Source organism: Eubalaena glacialis, chromosome 13 (assembly GCF_028564815.1).
Source record: "Eubalaena glacialis isolate mEubGla1 chromosome 13, mEubGla1.1.hap2.+ XY, whole genome shotgun sequence".
Taxonomy (NCBI): Eukaryota; Metazoa; Chordata; class Mammalia; order Artiodactyla; family Balaenidae; genus Eubalaena; species Eubalaena glacialis.
In genome coordinates this window covers 12,302,253-12,329,521 of record NC_083728.1, presented here as the reverse complement: position 1 = coordinate 12,329,521, position 27,269 = coordinate 12,302,253, and the positions used below count along the sequence as shown (strand labels likewise).

General features: G+C 46.2%; 1 protein-coding gene across 1 annotated transcript in view; it reads right to left on the bottom strand.

Annotated features, from left to right (window-relative positions):
• Positions 1–19,013: 19,013 nt before the first annotated feature.
• The window catches only part of B4GALT5 (beta-1,4-galactosyltransferase 5), a 77,416-nt gene continuing 69,160 nt past the window's right edge, over positions 19,014–27,269 (bottom strand). The window contains exons 4-9 of the mRNA XM_061208918.1: positions 26,363–26,487; positions 25,241–25,357; positions 24,425–24,612; positions 23,573–23,695; positions 20,596–20,697; positions 19,014–19,660 (exon numbers count right to left, since the gene is read on the bottom strand). Of these exons, the coding sequence (XP_061064901.1) occupies positions 19,513–19,660; positions 20,596–20,697; positions 23,573–23,695; positions 24,425–24,612; positions 25,241–25,357; positions 26,363–26,487 (803 nt within the window). The 3' untranslated portion in view covers positions 19,014–19,512. The remainder of the gene's footprint in view (positions 19,661–20,595; positions 20,698–23,572; positions 23,696–24,424; positions 24,613–25,240; positions 25,358–26,362; positions 26,488–27,269) is intronic.

Below are 27,269 nucleotides of genomic sequence, written 5' to 3'. Positions count from 1 at the left end.
CGGGAGCTGTTCACATAGAGGAGATGGGCAAAATAAATATATATCACTTGGTGATTCTTGCTGTATATAAAAAATCGAGTGAGAAGGGTGGGGGGGGGAAGCAGACTGGTGTCTTTTGATTTTAAATAGAAGGGCAGGGGCCTTTGGGGCCATTTAGGGACTTTGGATTTCTCTGTGAATGAGAAGTGGGAACCATGGAAGGTTCTGAGCAGGAGAGGGACATGGGGGTGACAGACAGAGAGAAGTCGGAGACAACTGACCCCCTGAGTGTTTGGGGGAAGAGTTCAGTTTCAGATGCGTCCATTCAGTTGCCTGTTAGTGTGGATGTGGAGTTTGGGCTCATCTGGATAAAACATCTTGCATTGACCTGGCACACCGTGAGCCATGGGCAAGCACTTGCTCGATACTATTGGCATTATTACTACAGGAATGCTGGAGGGATCATTTCTGAAGTCTTGGCTCCTTCGGGAGCTGCTGCAGTGTCTCACGAGGCCACCAGGTGGCACCAGCGCACAGTAGGCAGGCCTGAGGCTGCTTACCCGGGGACACTGCACCCCAGGCCAGCATCTCTCAACCAGCCAGGTTTGGACAGGTTCATTCTGTGGTGGCGGCTGTCCTGTGCACTGTGGCATCTTTGGCCTCCGATCACTCGATGTCAGCAGCACACCCTGATGCCCCAGGGTGACCACCAAAATTGTCTTCAGACATTGCCAGGTCGTCTCCTAGAGGGAAAAATCTACCCCTGCTCTTCTCTCAACCACTCTGGGCCAGATACATTGGCCTCCTCGAAGCTCCTCCCACTCATCTGCATATTCCTGCCGCAAGACCTTTGCACTTGCTGTTCCCTCTGTCTGGAACTCTCTTCCCCCAAGATATTGGCATGGCTCCTCCATTTCATCCAGGTCTCTGATCAGATTTCACCACATCAGGGACTTCCCTGGTGGTCCAGTGGTTGGGACTTCGCCTTCCAATGCAGGGGGTGCGGGTTCGATCCCTGGTCAGGGAGCTAAGATCCCACATGCCTGGCAGCCAAAAAACCAAAACATAAAACAGAAGCAATATTGTAACAAATTCAATAAAACTTAAAAAAAAAAGATATCACCACCTCAAAGGCCCCCTGTCCCAGATGCTCTCTACCCAATTACCTGAATATTTTTACAACACCTTATCACTAGCAGAAAGGATACTGTTGAAATGTTAATTCCTTTACTGTTGATCTCCCCCACACAACAGACAAACCCCTGCCCTCTTAGAGCTCAAGTTCTGGTGAGCCAGATGGTCAGGAAGGGCCTCTTTGAAGTGGTGACATTTGAGTTGTGACTTGAAGGATGAGAAGGGACTGGTTGTGGGAGAAACTGAGGAAAGGTCTCTCCTGACAGAGGGAATAGCAAGTGCAAAGGCCCGGGGGCTGATGAACCCCTAGAGCCTGCCTTGGAGCAGGCCTGTCTGCTCACTGGGTGGTGAGCTCCCAGGCCACGCACAGCTGAGAGCACTTGAGTCGTCAGGAAGCCTGATGGTGTGGACAGGGGCTGGGCTACACCTGGTCACACAAAGGCTCATTCACGGCCAGATGGGAAGGACATGGGGCAGCCCAAGTGGGTGGCTCCCTCTTGTCAGCTCCCAGGAAGCTCTGGTTGGAAACAATTGAAAGTCTGGAGCTTCCCAGGAGACTCAAGTTTCCCTGGGTCGGGGAGAGAAACATGGGCAGCCTGGTCACTTGGACACACGGGGCAGCTGTGTAAAGGCTTTGAGGTCCCATGGCCCCATTCTAAGTCCAGCCCCCCACCCCTCGCCAGCTGAGCGACCTTGGCCACATCATCCCACTCTCTGGGCTTCAGTTCCCTCACCTCTAAAATGGGGTGAAAAACAGGACAGTGTGAGGCCACGTGGGAACCAGGTGTTATGCGGTAGGAGCTTGATAGCAGGTGGCCGGCCGTGGTGGTTGGCTATGGTGCTACTAAGTATGAAGACCAGCAGGGGAGCATGGCATGGGTTTCTGGTTCAGAGAGCCCGGGTTTGACCCAGATCTCCTGCTTTCCAGCCTGGGGCAGGTGTGATCTCCCTGCTCCTTGCCTCGGTTAAGGGATAATGAGAGCCGTACACAGGACGATGGCTATAAAGACCCCAGCATGGGGGCCTGTGGTTATAGATGGGGGTCCAGGGCTTCAGAGGGCAGCCTCAGGAGGGCAGGTGGGAAGTGTAAGGGCATGTTCCCTACAGGCTGACAACAGGAAGGGTTTCTGGAAAGGCCCGGCTAAATGGCTGATATGGCAGAAGAATGATGCATCTGGGTCAGCCTGCTGGGTTCAAGTCCCCCGTACTAGCTGTGTGTCCTCGGGCAAGTTATGAAACCTCTCTGTGCCTTGGTGCCTTCTTCTGTGAAACAGGGGTAAGATCATCCCTACTAGGCCATGGGGTAGGTGTAAGGTCCTGATGGGAGAAGGTTCAGACAAAGAATGGCTGACAGGCTGAGGGTCCGATTTGATGACCCATAACTGAGTAGGCATCAAGGCTCCAAGGAGCTGGGAGGGGAACGGGGATGCGAGCAGGGCCTGGAAGGGCCGTGGGGCAGAGTAGGCAACAGCCGCGTGTTGTGTGAACACACTGATGAGCTCGGCCGTGGATCGGGTTGAGAAGGCATATCTCAGGCTGGGGAGCAGCAAGAGAAGAGAACCTGAGGCTGGAAAACTACACAGTGGCCATGGGTGCTTCAGGTCCTACTAGAAAAGCTGGCTGCACCCAGAGAAAGGAGAGCGGACATGTGGCGATAAGGGGTGTGGACTCGGCCTGGGGCACTAGGGAGCCATGGAAGGTTTGGGAATTGAGGGCCCAACTGCTCTTTGCATGAGACTTGGCATAGTTAGGATCTTCCGCTTCAGAGCTTCATCCCCTGCACCCTGCTCGGAGCCTGCCACACAGTGGGTGCCCAGGGAAATGGTTTTGAATGGATAAATGAAATAATGAGTGCATGGGAAACCAGCCACTTAACAGCTGGCCCTTATTTTGCCTTTCCCCACCCACATAGCACTACATACCTCGAGGGACTTAGATATAGTTCTAGAAAAGATTATAGTAGCTAACACATGTAGGGCATCTACTATTGGGTTTTAGGAAGAGCCAAGAACTAAACAGGTCTAGTCCCTGCGTTTGTGGAGCTCACATTTCAGTGACACACCAGGAACAGGTAAACAAATAAATGTGAGTCTGACGTGATGTGCTCTGGAGTGGATGAAACAGGAGTGAGACAGAGTGATGAGGTGAGGGTCAGGCCGGCCTCTCTGAAGAGGTGGCTCTGAGGGGATAGTTGAAGGAACAGCCATGGGAGTAGCTGAGGGAAGGACATGCCAGGCCGGGGGACCAGCAAGTGCAAATGTCCTGAGGTGGGAATGAGCTCAGTGAGAGGGAGGCGCGGCGAGGAGGCCCTAATGGCTGAGGAGGGAAAATGAGGGGACAGGAGGGCCTGCAGGGCCTGTGGGGCGAGGAGACAGGACTTCCCTCCGTGTGCAGCGGGCGCCCTGGAGGGCTGTGAGCAGGCAACTGGCTTGGTCTCATTCACCTTTTATATCCTCCTAGTCAAAGGGCTTCACCATTATCATCATCCCCATTTTACAGATGAGGAGACCGAGGCTCCAGAGTTTGCATGATTTACCTTAGGTCATGTGGCCAATAAGAGGCAGAGCCAGGGCTCAACACCCCCCTCCCCACTCCCCACCCCGTCTGTCTCTGGGGCCTGCAGGGCTGGAGGCGGATTGAAAGACACCTGCTGGACCCAACACAGGTCTCCTGAGTCACCAGGTTGGCCCCAGAGCTAATTTCTAGCAGCCAACAGCTGCCCCAGGGAGGTGTCCCTCGCAGGGTCACTCCTTGGTGTCCTGCCCCAGTGGCTGTGAAGTGTATCCATGCCCTTTTGATCCCCCGGCAGTTCCGGCTACACTACCTCAGCCCTCAGCGTGCGTGTTGTCCTGTGTGGAGTCCTGGCCCATTGCTGATACTGGGCCCAGGCCTGAGGGCAGAGGGCATGGCAGATAAATGCAGGCAGTGGGAAGCCCCTGTGGGCCCCACTAGCCCAGACTCCTGTGGGTGAAGCAGAGGCCAAGGCTACCTCGTCAGAAGCTCAGGGGCCCAGGTCCCACACAGATAGCATGACCCAAGAAGAGGGAGACTCCTGTGGCAGAACTTGGCTTCTATAAGAGAAAGAGGGAAGGAAGAGAGAAAGGGAGGGAGTGAGGGAAGAAAGGAAGGAGAGAAGGAGGGAAGGGATGAAAGAAGGGATGGAGGGAGGAAGGAAGGATTCTAGTGCTATCATCTCATTTAATCCTCATAACAACCAATGATGATGATGATACCCATTTTACAGATGAGAAAATTAAAACCCAAAGAGGAAAAGTTTTTGCTCCAAGTCCAGAGCCAGGAAGGGGGAGAGCCAGGATCAAATCCAGGCCCTTCTTATTCCAGAGCCCCTTTGACTGGGCCTGGTAGCCCCTCAGACTCTTAAGCTTTCATTTTCTTCCCCACAAAGTACAGCACTCTGGACTAAGCCTCCAGGGGCCAGCCAGGCCTGGCTGTGGACCTTGGAGCAGGGCAGGGTTGGTCAGTGCAGCAAGGTGGGCCTAGGGGAGCCTGGTGGCCTCCCTGGGGTTGTTGGCCATCATGCTGGAGGCCACTCTGTCCCTGGGACCCAACCTACCCAGGAGGAGCCCATCTCAACATAGGAGTCATCTGGGGCCTGTGTGGCCCATTTTGGGGTGGGAGGCCCAGAAGTTCCCTGTAACTTGCTCAGGGTCACACAGGGGGAGAGCAGACACAGCCAGGGAACAAGGGGTGCAGTGCCCTTTCCTCCTGCCCACTCAGGATATTCTTCCAACAATTGCCTCTTTTGTGCAGCCTCAGTTTTCCCCACTCCCAGGACCTCATGTTAAAAAACACAAAATGCCTTCCCTTGACCCCATCACCTTACCACGAGCGCCCCTCCCTCCACTCCCCCACATACCTGGTGAGAGTCCACACTCCCTGGCCCACTTCCACACCCTACCCCCTCCTCGGTGTCCCCCAACCAGGCTTCCACTCTCTGTGCCACCAAATGGCTCTCAATGTCACAATCCTTGTTGCCAAGTCCAATCGTGGCATCCACGCTCATTATCATTTCTCAGCAATGTCCTCTCCGAGCCGTCTTTGGACCCCTGCCGGTGGCGCTCCTCCCCCTCCCTTGGTGACCTCACCCATTCTTCTGCCTGAAATAAACATGCGTGATGAATCTCACATTCCCATCAGCATCCTGATCTCTCCCGGGCTCTGGACTGGAATATCGAATTGCCAGCTTGAAACATCCTAGGAAGACATCTTGCATTTCTCCAAACACTTATTCCTCCCCCAGCCCCACCCCAAACCTCTAGTCTTTGCTCCTGGTGACACCACCCAGTGGCTCAGGCTCCAAAGGCATCACTATTTTTTTTTTTTTAATTGGGGTATAGTTGCTTTACAATGCTGTGTTAGCTTCTGTTGTACAACGAAGTGAATCAGCCATATGTATATACATATCCCCTCCCTCTTGGACCTCCCTCCCACCCCACCCCCCAGGCATCACTCTTGATTCCTCTGTGCCCCTCACCGCTACCTCCAAAATGTGTCCTGAATCGTCCACTTCCACTGCCACCACCTCGCTCCAAGCCACCACCATCCTCACCTACAACCTCCTTGCTTGTTTCTCTGCTGCCACATTGCTCCCTACAACAGCCAGAGGGAACTTTATTTTTAAAATTTTTTTGGCCACGTCGCGCGGCTTGTGGGATCTTAGTTCCCCGACCTGTGCCCTCGGCAGTGAAAGTGCCAGGTCCTAACCACTGGACAGCCAGGGAGCTCCCAAGAGGGAACTTTTGGAAACGTAAATCCAAACATGTCACTCGCCTGCTGAAACCTTCCAGTGGCTCCTGGCTGCCCTTCCTCAATCACCAAAGTCCTCACCACTGCCTGCAAGGCCCCGTCTTTGCCTCCTCCTCTCCCCTTCAGCTGCTCTGGCTTCCTTCTACTTCTTCCAACAAGCCAAGTTCTCTCCTGCCTCAGGACGTTTGCACTTCCTCTTTCCCATTCCCCTGTTCTTGTCATAACTGCCCTTCTTTTAAACCCCAGCTGAATTGTCACCTTCCCAGGGGTCCCTTCCCTGATCATCCAATTGAAGGAGCCCCGCCCTGTGTCCTGGTCATTCTCAACCCCATCTCCCTGTTTATTTCCTTCACAGTTCTAAGCACATCTGGAACTCAGTCATTTATTTGTTTACTTGTTTATTGTCTATCCACCCTTCCTCCCCAGAAAGTTGGTTCCACGAAGGCAGGGATTTATATCTGTCTTGTTCGCTGCTATAGACGGAAGCCAGGTACCCAGCACAGTGTGTAGCACAGAGTAGATGCTCAGTAAACATCTGTTGGATGGATGGAGGAATTCATACGCAACCAGAAAAATGAACCTAAACTACACATTTAATCTTGCCACTCTCCCACTCAAGAACCTTCCTTGGCTCCCCACTGTCTATAGAATAGACAGCAAACTCTTCTTTGTGACATTCAAAGCTTTCTGAACTGGTCCCACATTGGGTACTCACTGCACCCCCAGGAGATAAATCATTCATACTGGCCTGTTAGGAAGTGGATCGGTTAGCGGTCCATCTCCCCACACTGGGCCAAGAGCCATCTGAGAGTGGGGTCTTGGTGGTCTTCATCTTGGTCTATTGGCATTTAGCCCTTGGTCAGCAGCATCAGAGACGTTTGATGAATAAATACAAGAATTAGTGAGTGAGTGAGAGAAAGTGGCCTCACTGTGACTTGGGGAGCCAGCAAGGGAGAAGGCTCAGACGCAGGAAGCTTCAGACTCAGACAGCGGCACTTTCCAAATTTAGAATATGGGAGTAGTTTCACTGTTTCAGGTCACTGCTCCTGGTCAGGGTTTCAAAAGTATGTGAAGGTGGGGCTTTGTGGTAACAGGGAAATTTTGAAAACTACCAGCTATCAGCCCGGCAGTGTCTCTCAGGAAGGGATGATTTGTTTTTCTTTTTCTTTTTCTTTTCCCCTAAATTATTTATTTTTGGTTGTTTTGGGTCTTCGTTGCTGTGCGTGTGCTTTCTCTAGTTGTGGTGAGCGGGGGCTACTCTGTTGTGGTGCGCGAGCTTCTCATTGCAGTGGCTTCTCTTGTTGCAGAGCACGGGCTCTAGGCGCGCAGGCTTCAGTAGTTGTGGCACACGGGCTCAGTAGTTGTGGCGCACGGGCTTAGTTGGTCCGCAGCATGTGGGATCTTCCTGGACCAGGGCTCAAACCTGCGTCCCCTGCATTGGCAGGCAGATTCTTAACCACTGCACCACCAGGGAAGTCCCAGGAAGGGATGATTTGAATGATAATTATCCGATCCTCCAATTCTAAGAGCTGTGCAGCATCAGATTAGTAAAAACACACTCTCATGTGATTTTGACCAAAACCATGAAGACCCACAGCCCTGGCAGTGAAGGTTGTTGGGACTTAACGGTCTTGCTGGCGTTCTTCTGGTCTTTGCACACCTCTCAGACCCTTTCAAATCTCTTGATTTGCAGGTGGGATGGGAGCAGAGCTGTGATGGAGGAGAAGCAGCTATACAAAGCCACTGTGGCTTAGCAAACTTGTCTTATGTTGCGTGTTTATCTGGAGTGGCTTTGGAGGCATTGAAATTATGGGGAAGAGACAAAGTCACTTCCCATAGCCCTTGATGCCAGCCCTTGACACTACCACTGACCATGATAACACCCCAGGCCTGACGTGACAGATGCCAATGCTCCCTCCTAACCTGGCCCCAGGACCCCACGCTACAGTGGGGGTGAACTGTTCCTTTAACGATCATGATGGCTGAGTAACGATTCATATTTACCATCACCTGCGAATCAGCTTCAAGGGAAACCTGTTAAGGGTAATTTATGCCACTTGTGAAATGAATTCTGCTCCCCATTCTGGCAGAAAACTTCCTTGGGAGGTTATGGGCTGTGCAGCTCAAGAGAGCACAGCTCTGCGTCCTTCTCTCCCTCCCCGCCACCTTGCCCTGCCCCCCTCAGCTGCCCACTACTGCTGCCTGTGGCACTGACAGGCGCTGTGTGGTTGATCTCCGGGACAATGGTGGGTGGCTTGGTGAAGTAGCCAAGTGGGAAAGAGGTCCCTGCTCTGTGTAGAGGCGGGGGGAAGGAATAGGGGAGAGGGAGATGTAAATCTTCTACTCCTAATTCTAGAAAGAAGAGGGACTGGGAAAGATGCTCTATAGCTGGATTCCACTTCTACAACTAGCTCCACAGCTAGAACTCCACAGCCTGGGGAAGTCATTTCACGTCTCGGGGGCTCCATTTGCTTAGCAGTGGTTCATATTTTTGTAAGAAGGACAAATTGAAAAGCCAAGAAGCCTGGGTAGCTGGGTAGGCATCTCTCTCTCTCTCTTTCTCTCTCTCTCTCATTCAACAAATATTTTAAGACCATCTACTGTCACACCCTACCCTGGATGGCGAGGAGACCTGAGATTCTTGCCCTCCAGAAGTTTACAGTGTAGAGGGGGAAGAAAGATAATAAACCAGTGAACACATAAATGAACAAGCAGATTCATCTAGTGATGTGGTATAAAGAAAAATAACACAGAACTGGGACAGTGAGTTGCTCCAAACTGGGTGTTTAGGGAAGACACCTGAAATTGATGGAGTGCTCCCAGCAGAGGCAGGAACAAGAGAAAATTCCCCAAAGCTAATGTCCCCAGCGTCACCTTTAAATGCACTCCAATTCTTGACTTACTACCCTACCTAAGATATGCCAGATACACCTACAAAATTTAATCTTTTAAACTGAATTAATTAGGCATGAGGCTGGCAAAATTTTTCCTGTAAAGGGCTAGATAGTAAATATTTTAGACTCCGGGGGCCATACGTAGTCCCTGTCACAACTCAACCACTTGATTTTCCCGTTGTAACTTGAAGCAGCCGTAGACAACATGTAAACCAACGGGCATGACTGTGTACCAATAAAACTTTATTTACCAGAGGCTGGCTGGCCAGAGTTTGCCAACCTTTGTCAATTTTTAGGCTAAAGGGTCTTCCCTGGTGGTCCAGTGGTTAAGACTCTGTGCTTCCAACACAGTGGTGCAGGTTCAATCTCTGGTCAGGGAACTGAGATCCCACACGCTGAGCAGCGTGGCCAAAAAAAGAAAAAAAAAATTTTAGGCTAAAAATTAACAGAAATATGAATGGTGAAGGAAGATCACAGAACAAAAAAGAAGTCCAGGAAAAATAAAGCTAACAATGTGTACTGGCCAGTTTATCACCATGTAGCACGTAATAGCAATCCCGCAGAAGGAAATCAAACTGCCCAACAAGAATAGACAAACATGCTAAGCTCTGTCAACACAAAGGAAAAGGAAGTGACAGCAGAGAGTGACAGATTACACAGAAACACGGAAAAGCAACCCAGATAGTGAAGAAAGGGTGCACCAAAGGAAGGATGTGCCGATTACAATATTAAACTGTCCATTCCTTGATCCTGGCCCATGGCTGGAGAGAGCTAACCAGAGATTTAGAGCAATGGGGGACATGGTGCTTTTGTCTGTCATTCTGTCTTTATGTCTGTCATTTTATGTCTGACAAACATTTATGTTTGTCATCTGAACAGATGATCAAAAACAGAACAGAGGCAAAAGTTTTTTTTTAAATTTACAAATGGATTCAACAAATATTTAATAAGGACCTACTATGTTAGGGGCTACCAAGACTTAAAGTGGGGAAAATGGCAGTTCCTATTGGATGGGGTTATTGAGAAGCAGAATTTTATAATTATTATTTTTTTAATTTTAATTGTGGTAAAATATACATACTGTAAAAATTACCATCTTAACCATTTTCACATGTACAGTTCAGTATTGTTAAGTATATCCACACTGCTGTGCAACCATCTCCAAAACTTTTCATCTTGCAAAAATGAAATTCTATTATCACTGAACAGCAAAATTTCATTTCCCCCTCCCCTCAGTCCCTGGCAACCACCATTCTAGCTCTTGTCTCTATGATTTTGTCTACTCTAGGAAGCTCATATAAATGGAATCGTCGAGTATTTGTCTTTTTGTGAGTGGCTTATTTTACTTAGCGTAATAGCCTCAAGGTTCATCCATTTTATAGCATGTGTCAGAATTTCTTTTCAAGGCTGAATAATATTCCATTATATGTACCACATTTTACTAATCCATTCCTCTGTTGATGGACACTTGGGTTGCTTCCACCTTTTGGCTCTTGTGAACAACACTGCTATGAACATGGGAGTACAACTATCTCTCTGAGGCTTTCAATTCTTTTGGATATATACCCAGAAGTGGAATTGCTGGATCATGTGGTAATTCTATTTTAAATGTTTCAAAGAAAGGCTGTTTTCCATACCATTTGCACCATTTTACATTCCCACCAACAGTGCACAAGGGATGCAATTTCTCCACATCCTTGTCAACACTTATTGGAGGCAAAACAGTTTATTTTTTTATTTTTTAAATTTTTATTTATTTTATTTATTTATTTTTGGCTGTGTTGGGTCTTCGCTGCTGCGCGCGGGCTTTCTCTAGTTGCAGCGAGCGGGGCTACTCTTCGTTGCAGTGCGCAGGCTTCTCATTGCGGTGGCTTCTCATGGCGGAGCACGGGCTCTAGGCGCGTGGGCTTCAGTAGTTGCGGCACATGGGCTCAGTAGTTGTGGCTCACGGGCTCTAGAGCACAGGCTCAGTAGTTGTGGCACATGGGCTTAGTTGCTCTGCGGCATGTGGGATCTTCCTGGACCAGGGATCGAACCCGTGTCCCCTGCATTGGCAGGCGGATTCTCAACCACTGCGCCACCAGGGAAGCCCGAGGCAAAACAGTTTAGAACTGAAACCTTAGCTGTACCCTGTCACTCCCTAACATGATATATTGATAGATACCATGAAGTGGGTTTTGTTTGTGTTTGTCTTTCTTCCCAACTGGATTGGAGAATATGGACTCTGTTTTTCTCACTGCTCAATCCCCAGCACCCAGTCCAGGACTTGTATACAGCAGGACCTAAGGTATCATGTAGGTGCTCAAAAGTTTCCTGGATGAACGAAAGAATGAACCATCTCAATTCGACATGGAAAAAATCAGATGAGATAAGATGAATGTAGACAGAGCCAGACACACCCATCTCTGAATCCCACTCAGGAGCTTGGGGCCTTAAGTGAAGTCACATTTCTCTGGTCCTGTTTTCTCTTTTGCAAAAGGGAGGTGACAGTACTTTCCATATGATGTCATTGTGAAGGGTAAGTGCAAAGACATGTGAGTTACTTAGCACAATGCTTGACGCATAATAGGTGGTCAGCCGATGGAGCCTCCTTCATCGTGGCAGCTTCACCGTGAAGCGCCGTATATAAATCTAAGGTATTCTTACTATTAGTAAAGCCTAATTCTTTTTTTTTTTAATTTTTAATTTAAAAAAAAATTTTTTTGGCCACACTACACGGCATGTGGGATCTTAGTTCCCCGACCAGGGATTGAACCCGCACCCCTTGCAGTGGAAGCACAGAGCCCTAACCACTGGACAGCCAGGGAAGTCCCTAGTAAATCCTAATTCTTAAGACCAACTTACCCACAGGAGAAGTAACTTGGAGCCAAGATTTCTAGCTGGTGACAAGATCACAGACATTTCTGTCAAAAGAAAAATTGTAATGGAATGAAATACAAAATAATACAACAAAATAGAAGGATGCCATCAGATTTGTTTGCCTATCATTTAGGGATTTTTCTTTTTTCATAGTATTTTGGTTGTGAATCCACTGACTAATAAAAACATAGTTGCAGGGCTTCCCTGGTGGCGCAGTGGTTGAGAATCTGCCTGCCAGTGCAGGGGACACAGGTTCGAGCCCTGGTCTGGGAAGGTCCCACATGCCGCGGAGCAACTGGGCCCGTGAGCCACAATTACTGAGCCTGCGCGTCTGGAGCCTGTGCTCCGCAACAAGAGAGGCCGCGATAGCGAGAGGCCCGCGCACCGCGATGAAGAGTGGCCCCGCTTGCCACAACTAGAGAAAGCCCTCACACAGAAACGAAAACCCAACACAGCCATAAAATTTTTAAAAATTACAAAAAAACAAAAACAAAAACAAAAAAACACTGGAAATTAAAAAACAAACCAAAAAAACATAGTTGCAGGATCATGAGTTGGTCGCAGCTGGAGGGAATGCTTCATGTTTCCTCTGAGCAAAAGGACTTGGTAATTCTGGAGATTAGACTTAATACTGTAAAGGTACTAAGACTTCCCAAATTAATACTTCAATGTCATGTCAATCATAATCCTATATCGATTTTTTAATAGAACTTGACAAAATGAATCTAAATTTCACTGGATTAAGAAAATACATAAAAATAGCCAAGAAATTTTTAATAATAAACAATCATGAGGTTATATGGATATGTTCACTCTAACAATTCAAAGAGCTAGTCACTTATGATTTATGGACTTTTCTGTATGTATACTCCACTTCTAGGAAAGCTTACATTTAAAAGTTCGAGGAGGATATGGAAGATGAGAGATACTTGTCTTTTGAAAATATACTATAGGGATAAATGTAAAGCAGAATGAGACAAAGAACTTGGTGGAATGCAAGAATCTTGCTAAAGGGGACTTCTCTGGTGGTGCAGTGGTTAAGACTCTGAGCTCCCAATGCAGGGGGCCCGGGTTCGATTCCTGGTCAGGGAACTAGATCCCATATGCATGTCGCAGCTAAGAGTTTGCATGCCACAACTAAGGAGCCCATGAGCTGCAACTAAGGAGCCTGCCTGCTGCAACTAAGACCCGGTGCAACCAAATTAACTAAAAAAAAAAAAAAAAAGAATCTTGTTAAAGAATTTAATGTATGAGACATGGTATTTCAAAAAAAAATGAGGAAATTGCATTTTATAATAAATACTATTGGGACAATTAGCAGTCCATTCAGAAAAAAATAAAAATTTGCACCCTTCCCCCTGCCTCATCTCATACACAAAATCAATTCCAGGGGATTCAAGATATAAAGGGCATGGTCATTCATAGATGGTAGAAGGGTTAATTCAGACTTCCTTTTTGTAGGACAAATTGGTGTATTCCATCAACATTTAAAATGTGCAAATTCTTCGCCCCAGTAATTTCACTTTTTGGACTCTCTCAAGTTGACCTGCTTACATATATGCACCCGAATTTATGGGCAGCTGTGTTCACTGTGGTGCATATAATGTGATAGTGGAAAACTGGAAACAGCCTCCATGTCCATCAGAAGTAGAACAGGTAAATAAATTACATCCATCCATACTACATGCGACCATTCAAAGGAATAATATAGGTTTGTTCATTCATTCATTCAACAAATATTCATTGAGCACCTACTATGTGCCAGGACTGGTTCTTGGCACTGGGGATAGAGCTGGGAATAAAACAGTCTCTACCTTCATGGCGATTACATTTGAGTGGGGCCGACAGTCAGTGAACAAAGAACGAATAACCATATAGTAGGATTCAGAGTAAGAAATCTTGTGAAGCAAAAGAAAGGTGAACGAGGGCTGACGCACAGTAGACTGGGTGCCCATGGAATGCTTCCCGGAGGGAGTGACATTTGAACTCTGAGACAGCTCTTCATTCACAGAGAAGAGGTCACCAAGAAATAGTAATATACAAAGCCAAAAGTAATACAATTTAAGTTTCTTTAAAAGTATACATGTCTTTATCTCCCTATACATGCACATAGGCATATAGGTACATACAGACACCAGCTAAACTGCTAACATTAAAGGGAGAATTAAAACATTTTTTTCAGCAAGCATGTGCTCACATATTACTTTTATAATAAAAATATTTGTGAGTTGTGTTTGTGAACAAAAGCTAGTAAGAGCACATATGCAGAAAAAGAAGTTGCATCACAAGTAGCCTAGGGGTTAAGAGCATTTACCTTGGGGTAAAAAAATGACCTGGTATTGAAATCCTGGCTGGCTCCATCGGCTAGTTTTGTGACCTCAGGCAAGTGGTGGCTTTGGTGGCCTCCGTTCCTCAGCTCTAGAGCAATGGTTCCCAATTGGGGATTTTGCTCTCCCTGGGGTCATATGGTAATGCCTGGTGACATTTTTGGTTGTCACAACTGGGAGGAGGGAGTGCTATGCTACCAGCATCTAAAGGGTAGAGACCAAGGGTGCAGCTAAATAGCCTACATTGCAGAGAGGATGCCAACCCTCCCCTCTCCATCCCGTACAAAGAATTATCCGCCCCCAAGTGTCAAGAGGCGAGATTGAGAAACCCCGCTTTAGAGAAAGGGGCAGCGTCTACCTTGCAGGGCTGAGGATTAAGAGTGCACAATGCACTTAATTAGCACAGCGCCTGACCCAGAAGCAGCACTCAATAAATGGGAACTACTATTTTTATGACTGGACTTACCCCAAATTAAAAAAAATTTTGAGTGGGGAGGAAGTGGTAGAACCAGAAATCAATTCGGCCAAATTCCGATTCTCGTGATTTACTAGAAAGGATCCTGGATCTTTTAACAGCAACATGGGTCTTCACGGGCTGTTTGCCAATTAGAGATGGCACAGGAAGGGCTCCTAATTCCTCCTGGGTTTTGCTTTGATCTCATCCCCTGCTACTAGTTCAGGAGCATTCCTGATGGATTATTCCTTGTCTCACGTATATTCAGCTATCTTTCTCTGGCGGGCATCTCCCTGGGGTTCAAAAACACACTGAAGTTTCTCTTGTTGGAAAGCCAAAATCAAAACCCGCCCTGAGCCTCACACACTTCCTCCAGGTACCAGCCTTCTTTTTTCATCCCTTTATAGGAAATTCAAGAAACGCCTGCACTCGCTGCTACTCCACCTCCTCCTTTCTTGGTCTTCTCCAGTGCGGCTCCCCTTGCACCTCCACTTCAGCAAAACGGCTCTAGCCTCGACCAATGTTCTCCCCGCTGCTAATCCTTAATTTTCACACCTCATCTGGCATCCCTTCTTTGCTGCATTCAGTGCTATTGACCACTCCCTGGAACATCTCTCCTCACTTGACCTTCCTGTCCTATCCACTCCTGTCTTCCTCCTATCACTCTTCCTCTCTGCCCCACTCACTAATCCTCTTCATCCCAACTGTTATTAATGGAGATCTTAGAGTCTTGGGTCAAGGCCACCTTCTGTTCTCCCTCTATGCATCCTGTTCTACTCCGTCCCTAAACAATCTCATCCACTCCTAGATTTTCACTTATCTCCTACCCCAGAGACTCACAAATCCATCTGTGGTCCCGACTATTCCTTTGAGTCCCCGAGCCAGCATACGCAGAACAGCCTGTTTGCTGTTTCGGCTTGGTTGTCTCAAAACCCCCTGAACTCAGCACACTCATGACTGATCTCATGATCTTCCCCATGAACCTGGTCCAATTCCATCCAGTGCCCTCATCTCATGAAAATGGCCTTGCCATCCACACAAGTGGCAAAGCTAGAAGCTTAGTGGATTCCTCCATCCCAAGAGCAATCCACGTCCAGGTCTTGTGAGTATTACATCAGCAACCCTCCATCTCCTCTCCTCCGTCCTGCACACCACGCCCCACAATGACTGCATTCACCTACCTGGTCCTCCTACTCCTTTGTTTCTCTACAATCCGCCATTCTCCCTGCAGCCAGAGGCCTCTGTTCAAATTACTCTCAACTCACATCACACACAGCCCCACCTACTGGAAGCGCTTGAATCCATTGCTCTAAACATAAAACCCGAAAGCTTTATCTTGGCTCACAGGGCCCTGCACTGCACGGTCCAGCCCCGTCCGCCTCCCCAGCCTAACACTGCCCGCTGCGCCCCTTCGCCCTTTCTGCTCCCGCCTTACCGGCTTTCTGTTCCTGCAGCTCCCGGGGTACCCTGTTCATCTCCCCTCAGCTCACCCACCGCACCTCAGGGACACCTTCCCTACCGTGCACTCATGGTCCATAGTCACCTCCTTTATAGCACTTACCGTGGTTGTAGTTAAATCATACCCTCCATCTGGGAGTGCAGGAGAAGAAGAGGATAGTAAGCTTTATGAAGCCACTGACCCTTTATTATTTTGCTAATCATTATATCCCTAGCACCTGGGCACAGAATTTTCCACGCAATAAATATTAGTGAGCGGTAAACATTCAACAAAAAGAAGCTACGATTATACTCCACGCAGTATCAGGCAGACGGCAAACTCTGGACTGGCCCCAGAGGACCTTCTGGAGGCAAACTCCCTCACCCCACCCCTTGCCCAGGTGTCTTATTCGACTTGATGGGCATCGCCTGGGCCAGTTCTTGAACGAAAACCCAAGTGTGGGCGGATGCCTGGTAGCACGGTGGGGTTCGATGCTTTGGCTACATGAGCAGCGTTTTTCACTCAACTGGTCTGACTGCAGGGCTCGGGCTGGCAGTATTGCTCTCAGGACCACCTGGAGGTCAGCCCGGCAAACTGGAAGCCAAGGCTCTAAGAAGTCAAACTGTTCCAGACAAAGACAGACGACCACCAAGGTTTGGTTCTTGAATATGTATTTTTTACTGAAAAAATCATTCATAAATTAACATACAAAAATGTACAAACACATGAGTAAATAATGTAATGACAAAGGACTATTTTTTGTGAAAAGTGTTTTTTAAAACATCTTTAGATTTCAGTGCAAAAATGTACCCCTGGCACCTCTTAAAACATAAGAGCAAGCTCAAAAAACTCGTAGTGATGGAAGTAAGTGAGCTATGTTCAATGTAATGGTCATCGGTGAGTGGATACAATCAGTACGTGTGCTGTTGCTTAGCTCTTCATGTCTGTGGTAGAGAGGCTCTCACAAGAGGCCCTGCAATGTCAGAATGAATAGTTTTGCTGATAACCCCCCCCGCCCCCCAAAACAAAACAGCGTGAAAGGAAAACTTCTTCCTATACGCAGCAATCAAAAGACAAGACTGATTTAAGGGGTCATTCATTGGTAGCCTTAAAGAACTTCAGCTGTCAAAATATATGCAAGGTCACATTTGGTTCTTATTGTTCTTTTTTTCTTAACATGAGAATTTCACACTATTAACAGCACACAGGCCTGGCTGTGTTTTTAACTTTTACCTTTCCCCACACGATACTCAGGTTGGTGGATAAATGACTTAACAGTGCACAGCAAGAGATTTCACACGAATAAAACAAACTCACACATGACTGCAAGATGATTTAAATGACCCTACTTCAAGCCGTGGAAAGAGACTTTTCCTTTTGTCCTCAAATCAGCATTTTCTTTTTCAAATCAGGTGTTAGCCTTTTGCCAACATTTTGTTCTTGATGGTAAATGTGTTAATGAAAGGCTTCAAACAATATCATTTTACAACACTGCCGAGTGTACACGAGCCATTCTTGACCAAGAGTCAGTCTGTCCTGGCAAATTCTTCCAAATGACATCATAATTTTGTCACACTGAAAGCAGCTCACAGCCCTCAGAGAGAGAAGAGGCCAGGCCAGCCCAGAGGCCTGGGGGTGCGCAAAGGAAGGGGGGAAAGAAATCTTTATTGCTATATGCACCATACATCAAAGGAAAGCCAAAAGAACTTCTGTGTGTCATGTTCCTCGTGAAGGTCTTTTAAAGCAAGAAATGCTCAAAACTCTTTTAAAACATTATGATACAACTACCAGCGTGTTCAAGGGCAGGAACCTGCTCTCTCATATGAGCCGGTAAGAGCTTTGCAATGCAGTTTATTTTCTAAATAGCATTCTCCTCTTCGAAAGAACAAAAACACAACAAAAAAACAAGGCCTGGCCAATCACTCCCACAGCCTGTGGGGATCATACGTCCATGGAACCAACACATGCAATGGAAGAAACCCCAACCCATGTGTATATACACAAATACAGCCTCTACACACATCCATGTAAACCATGAAAATTAAGGAAGTTGAAGGCAAACAAGGCAATTAAAAAAAACATGAAGTACACTTCAGAAAGTACTCCTAATAATGATATATAAATGTTTTATGGAAAAGAAGGGGAAAAACCTGGCATTTTTCAGAATTCTGCAGAAGCCAAAGGGGACTATGAGATGAGGGATTTGGCTCAGGCGAAAACAGAAAGGCACAAATTCACATGTGATTTAGAGTCTGACTTCAAAAAGCACACGGGGACGTGAATGGAGCACTTGGGCTCCTGCGGCCGTCCGGCAGCTTTGTTAGTCTAACCCAAAGCTTGGACTTGGTCTAACCTGGATCCCAGCTGACCCATAGCACACGAGTGTCACCTGCTCCTTGGCTGAATTCTTCATAATTCAGTTGCTCATTATTCTATGTCCTAGTTAATAGTGTTAACAACAAATCTTTCCAGAAACCAAAAAGGGAAATATTCAAAGGAATCGTTGAAGCTGGTTGGTAATTTAGGCACAGACTTCAGAAACTGTGGCCAAGTTCCATAAGAGCAAGCAAAAGAGAGAGAGAGAGAGAGAGAGAGACGGAAGTAGGAAAAACCAACACCCACACTCTCTCTTTATGACGATGAAAGGACAAGACGGGAAGTCCAGAGATCCAGGGGTGTGTGCACAGTGGGCCCACCTGAGGGGTTTGCTTCAAGCGGGAGAGCAGTTCTAACACGGCAGCTTCTTGTTCAGCACAAGACTGGGATGAAAGTGGACGTGCCCGGCAGGGAAGAGAATCCAGAGCCAAAGTCGGGAGCAAGACTTTTGGAAAAGGGGACGGGAGGGGGGCACAAGAAGTTAGCTACCGGTGGTAAAGATTGGACTGTTTTGCCCTTTTGTGACATGCCCTATAACCACTCCCTTCCAGAGTGACAGCAATTTGGGAGATGATGTTATTCCATTTTAGCTGAGTTCCTGCATCTGCCAAACAAATACGGGATCTAATGTATAAACCCTCGGTTTGAATTGGAGCCAGCTAGAAAATTAAATTTAAAAAAGGCATTTTACATGGCTTATTTACAATTATACTTCTTCAAGAAGTGATTGTTATATGTCTATTTATCTTCCCCAATCCCTCCCCCCCTCCCCCCTCAACCCCCACCCAAAGCAGGTAATTTTTTTTTTTTTTTTTTTAATGAAACCAAAGAGAACACCAGAGACGTAGAAGAATGGTTGTGTGGAGTTTCCTTTGCTCTTCCTAAAACACAGCTGCCCTGTGGTGGGTCTGCCTCTTTCCTCTGAAGGCCAAGAAGCTCCCAAGGCCATTCGTGGCGGGATGGTGGCGGATCACAGTTCCGGTTCTGGAGATTGTGGAGGAGATGGGACGTCAGGGCAGAAGATGGGGGAGAAGAGCAGCAGGACAGACGTCTGTCTTGTGAAAAGAGAAAGTCAGTGTCCGGCTGACTCCCTCAAGCCCAGTGGGTCCAAACGGTGAAGGCGTTATGTGCGTGTGCTCTGTTCACATTTTTTCCTTGAACCCTGTGATCCCTCACGGATCCACACTGGATTTCTGTTTTCTTCCTCTGTGGAGCCCCGAGACATGTCGTCAGGCTGCTTTCTTGGGGGCGGTGGGTGAAGCAAACATATATTCTCCCCTCGTCTCAGTACTCGGTCACCTGAGCCAGCTCGGGTGTCAAATTGACGGTAATGTTTTTATACAAGGCGTCGTATGTGATGTTTGCAAAGTAGTTCAAGTTGTTGAGGCCGTCCAGCCCTTGCCGTTCTTTGGACTTCCTCAGCAACGCATACCTGTTAAGCAGAGAACAGAGGGGTGGCTCTGAGCGAGGGTCCAAGCTCCTCACGGCACGGACGGCGGATGGAGCAGGGCAGACCACAGGAGGCGGCACAACCCAAAGCGATGCTCCTGCCCCACATGGCGGGTGACTGGCCGTTCAGCTTCTCCAGGCTACACGTCGTCATTAGAATTAGAAACACGTCCTATTTTATGCGAGGTGTTTTACTTACAGCATTATTTCATTTAATGTGCCGGCCCCTTCGCAGAGGAGGCAACCAAGGCTCTCAATATTAACTGGCTTGCCCAAGATCACAGAGTGGGGAAGTGGGAGGTAAGCTGTTAGATACACGGGATGAGAAAGTTCAGTCTGTATTCAGTGCCTGCTTACTCCCATGAAAAGAGAGTTCACGCAGCCGGATCGACTGTCTAGAGAATACTGCTCCCCACTACTAGCAAAAGACAGAAAGAGCCACTCCGTCCACATGCCCCGCTCAGTCCGATCTGGAATTTCCTTATTGAACGTACAGAGGGTCATAAAGCAGCTGCAACCACACAAACAGAAGCTGAGGGACACCCTTCCAGAACCAGAGCTTGCAGAGAGGGTGCCAGACTTTTTGTCATGTGACTGTGAGTTACACAGAAACCTTTACCTGAGTGGATTCTTCCCCATCTCCCTGAAGGCTACAGAGGAGACGACAAAGCTTAAGACACAGAATGAGTGATTTCCTTAAAAGATCTTACTATCAAAAATTTTCACCAATGGTATGATTTTGCCCCCAAACGCCTGCCTCACACTTAAATTAAAATATATACAGAAACTCTAAAACAGCTGTCCGAACAAGACCTTGCAGGGGGTGGGGAGCAAGACAAGGGGCTGTAATGCTCAGGGACACCTGGAAATGCGAAGTATACAGGATATTTGTACAAGGAATAAATAAACTGCACCAACCTTCCAAGAAACTGGACTTCTCCTCGGTGGTGATGAGGAATGGACTTGTACTTCCCTGTGTCACCTTCCGGTCGACTCACAGAATAGCCTGCATTCTGTACTCTGTCCAAGACAAAGAGGATGGGTTTTTGGGTAAAATGATCAAGTCCCATAGGTGACCAAACCTATCCTGAGGCTGAAGAACCCCAAGTTGAACAACAGAACTTCTGCATCTAAATATTCATATTGCTTCCCCTCTGGATAAGTTCACGGTTTTAGAAAAGAAGTCTACAATACAAAAACGTTTTGAAGAAGGAAAGAAATTTGAAATTCAAAAAGAAATTCAGAATTCTTGAGGTTTGACACAGGGTCTCAGTGACAGGTACAACCACACTCCCTCTGGGCCGGCTTGTTTGGCTCCTATCAAAAAACATGTTCTCCCCGGTGGGCACACCTGTCCTTCCATGACCTACTACAGAGCAAGTCAGCAAAGTCAGAGCCACCGTGTGTTCCCCCTAGAGAGACCTTATGTCTCTGCCCACCTCCCCCATCACCAGGGAGATGAACTAATTTATATGATGTCCTCCGATATAGATGTAAAACTTCACAATTTATGAAAAGTCACTATGAGGGAAGAAGAATTTAGAGGAGGTGTTCAGGATATTTATTCTTAATATGATAAATATAAGATTTCCCAGGCTGGGCTTACTGGAAACTTGATAGGACCCCAAGAAATACTCAATACATGGGGTAGACTCTGGATATCTATGCGATATTTATGATCATTTTCATATTTCAACATCCTCCTCGACTCCAAATTATACTCTCATTTTGAATATATAGTCAGCCCTCAGTCTCTGGGTGGGGGACTGGTTCCAGCACTGGGCCCACAGATACTAAAATCTGTGGATGCTCGAGTCCCTTATGTAAAATGGCATAGTATCTGCATATAATCCACACACATCCTCCAGGATACCTTAAACCAAATCTAGCTTACTTATAATACCTAATACAATGCTATGTAAATAGGTGCCAGCATGTGGCAAATCCAAGTTTTGCGTTTTGGAACTTGTGGAATTTTTTTTTTTTAATATTTTCATTCCATAGTTGGTTGAATCCTCAACTTCAGAACCCATGGGTACGGAGGGCCGACTGTGTGAAGATGTGTTCTCACTCTCATTTGATAAATATATATGAAATGCCTACTGTGTGTTTGGAATTGTGCGGGGCGCTGGGGAAAACCAGCTGTAGGTTCCTGCACTGAGGGGCTCCTTGCTGAGCTGAGGAAAGAGCAAGATGAGAGTTATGACAGATATCCTGGGGGAGCTCAACTGGATTCAAAAACCAGTCAAACCAGTTAAATGTCTGGAAAAGCTGTTCATCCTCACTAGGTTCCTAAGAAACCCAAGTTAAAAGGAAGAGATGCCACTTCTACCTATCAGGCTGAGAAAGAACTGCCTGGAGTTGCTTTGCATAACAGCAGCCACAAGCCACATGGACCTACTAGAGCCGAAACACGGCACACATTTAAAAGGTTGTTCACATCCAATGTTGCTGGTGGTGTAAGAAAATTTGTACGCTAATGCGCTGTTGGTCAGAATATTTTTGCAATCTTTTCTGGAGGAAAATGTGACAATAACTATCAAAGATAGTTAAATTTAAAAGTGCATTTACTTCTTGGGACTTCCCTGGTGGCGCAGTGGTTAAGAATCTGCCTGCCAATGCAGGGGACATGGGTTCGAGCCCTGGTCCAGGAAGATCCCCCATGCCGCAGAGCAACTAAGCCCGTGTGCCACAGCTACTGAGCCTGCGCTCTATAGCCCGCAAGCCACAAGTACTGAGCCCGCATGCCACAACTACTGAAGCCCGTGTGCCTAGAGCCCGTGCTCCGCAACAAGAGAAGCCACCGCAGTGAGAAGTCCTCGCACCGCATCAGAGTAGTTCCTGCTCGCTGCAACTAGAGAAAGCCCACGCGCAGCAACAAAGACCCAATGCAGCCAAAAATAAATTAATTAATAAAAAAAATTTTTAAATAAAAAAAAAAGTGCATTTACTTCTTGACTCTGCAGTTCTGCAACTAGGAATTTAATCTAAAGATATATTCACACATGTGAACAAAACATGTTCAAAATTAAACATTGTTCATCAACAGGAGAGGATTAAAATAAATTGTTGTCTGTCTACATAAAGAAATACCATGCAATTGTTAAAAATAATAAAGTGGCTCTCTAACATGGTTGGAAGGGGAGAAGGGATGTGTCTGGGTTGTTTATGTATGAATAGAAAGAAGTCTATAGAAAGAAACAGCTTGTTCAAATGGCTACTTCCTGGGAAGGAAACAGGATAACAATGGGGATTAAGACTTATACTCCCTGGCTTAGACACGTCTGTATCATCTGAATTTTTACCAGCAAATATTATTTTGTATTAACAACCAACACACCCTTTCTTTTTTTAAAGCTGAGATAGAAAGTGGATACAAGGTAGAAATTCTTTTGGTTATTTGTTCCTTATTAGGTTACTATTTACTTACTCTGTAAAAATACTATTTTACACTACTCACACACAGGATTGTTCATACAAACTTACATAATACAAGCCTGATCTGATGGCATGGATAAATCTGTGTACACATAACTAACATTTGACCTCTGGTTTGGGGAGGTTTCAGTAAAATGTGCTATGAGTGTAAAGTACACACCAGATTTCTATGATTTAGTCAGAAAAAAATGAATGTAAAATATCTCATTAATAGTTTATATTGATTACATGTTGAAATGGTATTATTTTGGATATACTGTGATAAATATAATTGTCAAAATATTTTTATTAATATAATAAATTAATTTCACCTTTTTCTTTTTTAACCTTTTTAAATGTAGCTACTAGAACATTGAAAATTACATACATGGCTTAATACATCAAATTCCTATTAGACAGTGATGGTCTGGAGAGTCTAAGGTAGCATTTCTAGAAGACATCAGAAGAAGGGTAGTACCTGTTCCACAGGTCGTCATCTTCTCCACCCCAACCCCAGAAAGCATTAGGAAAGCCATTGATTTTCCGAAACTGTTCCACTGTTAAGCCGCTCACCCCGCCAAAGAACTCGGTATAAGGAAGCCTAAAAGGAGATGTATGGTATCAATCATCTGTGCATTAAAGGGTGATTTTTCTCCCCTAGAACAGGCCATCTCACTGGAGAACTAAGTCTTAAGTAAAACAATACTCTGTGCTACTGCCCTGAACCACCTGAAACTGTTTCCTCAGGATGAGACACATCAATCTGAGTAGCTAATTGAACTTTTTTCTAACTGATTTTTTTAATAACAGCTTTATTGACGCAGAATTGACATACCATGTAATTCATCCATTAAAAGTGTATAATTCAATGGTTTTTACTATATTCATGGAGTTGTGCAACCATGGCCACCATCAATTTTAATTAATTTCATCACCCCCCTGAAAGAAGCCTTGTACCCACCATCAACAGTCACTCATTTCCCCCTATTCCCCTCAACCCTATGCAACCACTATTCTTCTTTCTGTCTCTAGATTTGCCTATTCTGGACATTTCATATAAACGGAATCATATAATACGCGGTCTTTTGTAGTTAGCTTCTGTCACTGGGCATAATGTTTTCTAGGTTCATCATGTTGTCACATATATCAGTACTTCATTCCTTCTTATTGCCAAATAGCATTCCACTGTATGGATGGATAAACTACATTTTGTTTATCCATTCATCAGTTGATTGCCATTCAGGTTGGAGCTAATTGGATTTTGCCATCTTTGCATCTCTCACCATCCTTTTAGATTTAACCTCTTTAATTAAGAGGAAATGATACTCACAGGTACATATACTTATCCAGTTTAGTTGCAAAGTGCCTTGGCATCTGTCCACATCCATAATAGTTACGATCGCTTTCTGGTATATGATCCACATCATGAAAAATAAGACAGTCCCAGTCCAAGTCCTTCATTGCTTCTTGAAAACCCACATTAAAAAGCATGGCTCGATTAAAGGGCTGGGTGCCAACCTAAAAGAAGCAGACCTTTATTTTTAAAAGGACTCTTGAAGCACAATCTTTGCTGCCTCAGCCCTGCCTAAAGGAGAGCTTACTGAGAGATCACTGGGCCAGAAGGGAGGTGGGTCCTGCCCAGCTCATCACTGACTCACAATCACTTGACCTCTGGCCTTGACTTCCTCGGAAATAAAAAGGGGTGATAAAGATAAACCCAAGCTCCTCTCTCCCAAGGCTGTTGTAAAGGCAGACAGTCAGCCATGTAACAGCATTTAGAAGGGTACCCAGCCCCATATACGGAAGGAAGAACAACACTGCCATTTCGACCTGTGGCTCCTTATCTTAAGGGGAATTTCCTGGGTCTGGAGCCTAACGACAACACTTAAAGCAGCTCTAGCAAAACCAGCCCACAAGAGGCCTTTGTTCAAGGGTAAACAAAGTTCCACGCTGCACTCAAATCTGCTGATATTGAGCAACATCTCAAACCAGGAGCAGGACTGCTCTCTGCTCCCCTTCCTGCCGCAGGGCGACTCAGTCGTGAGCTTTCAGTTTTACTGGATCTTTACACCAAGGATGCATTAGCTTGAAGCTCTCTAAGCTGCTGTCTCAGAAGAGAAAGAAGAGAGAAGAAAGGACCACTTACTTGCTCCACCACATAAAATGCAAACTGTAGGCGCTGGCGCTGGAGCATGGGAATCAGGTGTCGGAGCAGGACCGGGAGGTGCTCATGGCGGTTCCGGAAGGGGATAAGGATTGCCACCTGCAATGGGTCACAGCAAAAGAGGCTGCCCTGTTAGTCCCCTCATCTGTTGCTTTGCAGCAGGGCACTTCTGCAGAATCGGGGACCAGCTCTTGGGGAGTTCTGGGAGCTGTCTTATCCTCAGCTTCCCTAAATGAAGACCTGTGGTGGCAAGTCGACCCTTGGAAGTAAGTGGACCTCGTTCTTACATGTGCCATACCATGTACATAGTGGGCCTGCAAATGAATTCGAGACCACAACCCAGAGAAAGACATACATTCATATTCACTGTGACCCAGTACACAAATATAGAAACATACAACTAAAACACGCTTCACAAAACAGTACTTCCCCTTAAAACATGCAATGCACTTTTATATATATATATATATATATATATATATAAATTATTTTTTAAATGCTGGTCATTAAATTGATTTTATAACCCAGTGATGGGCTGGAAGCACTGATCTGTTCCAGACATGCTTTGATCACTGCTGCACCACAGCATCTCATAGGGCTGGCACAGAACAGACACTTTACTGAATACTTGTTAAAAGAATGGACTTAAGCCAGTGTCATAAGCTTGATCCACACTACCGATGTCTCCTGATTAGAGTCACGCAGAAAAAAACTAAACAATTCTCAGTGTCAGGCTAGATAACTCCACTTTTTATTCCACTAGACTCATGGCAACAATGCCAGATAAGGCATGAAGCACTGAATCTGTGAAGATGGCTTCTGCAAATGTGTCACAAGAGACCTACCACCCCCTACCCCCTGCTTAGCCAATATTCCTGTAAGGAAGAAAAATGGTCCTGGCTCAGTCATCAGAAAAATGTGAATTTCTGTGGCTACAGAAGAGTCCTCAGAGAAATCCATTCCTCCAGTATGTTCCCATCAAACGCAAATACTTTGCATTAAGTAGTAAGTAGGGTGCAAATTACAAAAGGTCAGAGTGAAACCCATGGTGATTCAGATGATGGCAGGTAGGCTTCCCAGCACTTGGGAAGCCTCACCCCCTACCTTCCATCGAGGAATGCAATCCGATGGCTTCCAGTGACCTCCGAGCTTGATGGTTGGGTCTTTAGAGAAGAGTTCATGGATGGCATCCATTCCAATTTCACTCATGTTTATGGCTATGGGGCCCTCTGAACAGAGGAGGGAAAAAAAAAATAATTAAGAGGCCAGAAAATGGTAGAGTCTTATTCCTATGTTCAGGGTTGTAATCTCTGGAGCAGTTCAGTGCTTTTTCAGTGGGTTGTGTTTTTAACAGGGATGGGGGTCCCTTCCTCTGCTTTCCAACTCATTGCATTTCAGCAAATCACTATTACTATTACTGGGTAAAGCAGCAAATCAAGAAATTGAGCCTTTGAGTTCTGCTTCTGCCAAGGGTGTACAGCAGCTGAACTTCTCAAAATGGAAGGAGAAAAGTAGCTGAGCTTGGCACCGTCGCTGTGTGCTCCTGAGGCACGTATAGACACACTGTCCCAATTCATTGATCAGTGACCCCGACTGGTCACGTCCAAACTCAGAACTCTCATCATCTCGGACTCAAGTCAAGAAGAGGACTGTCCAAGAAGCCCCAAAGTACAGAAAAGGTGTAACAGTACATTGTCATTGCTTCAGATTATACATGAGATTCTAAGAAGGAAAGGAAAGGAAAGGGGAAGAGGAAGGGGAGGGGAAGAAGAAAAAGGAAGAGAAAGAAAAGATCCAAGAATTTTCTAAACTAGCACTTTGTTAAGAAAATAACTTCCCTCATAGCGAACAAGTCATATAATCAGTGTGAGATTTATACTAAAAGACAAAGCTGGTTGCCTACACTTTCTCTAGGACATCTTAACAGACCCCGAGTTACAAAGGAGGGGGCATGTGTAAAGCAAAGAGTGAAAAATGTGGTAGAAAACGGCACCAGGAACACAGGCCACCC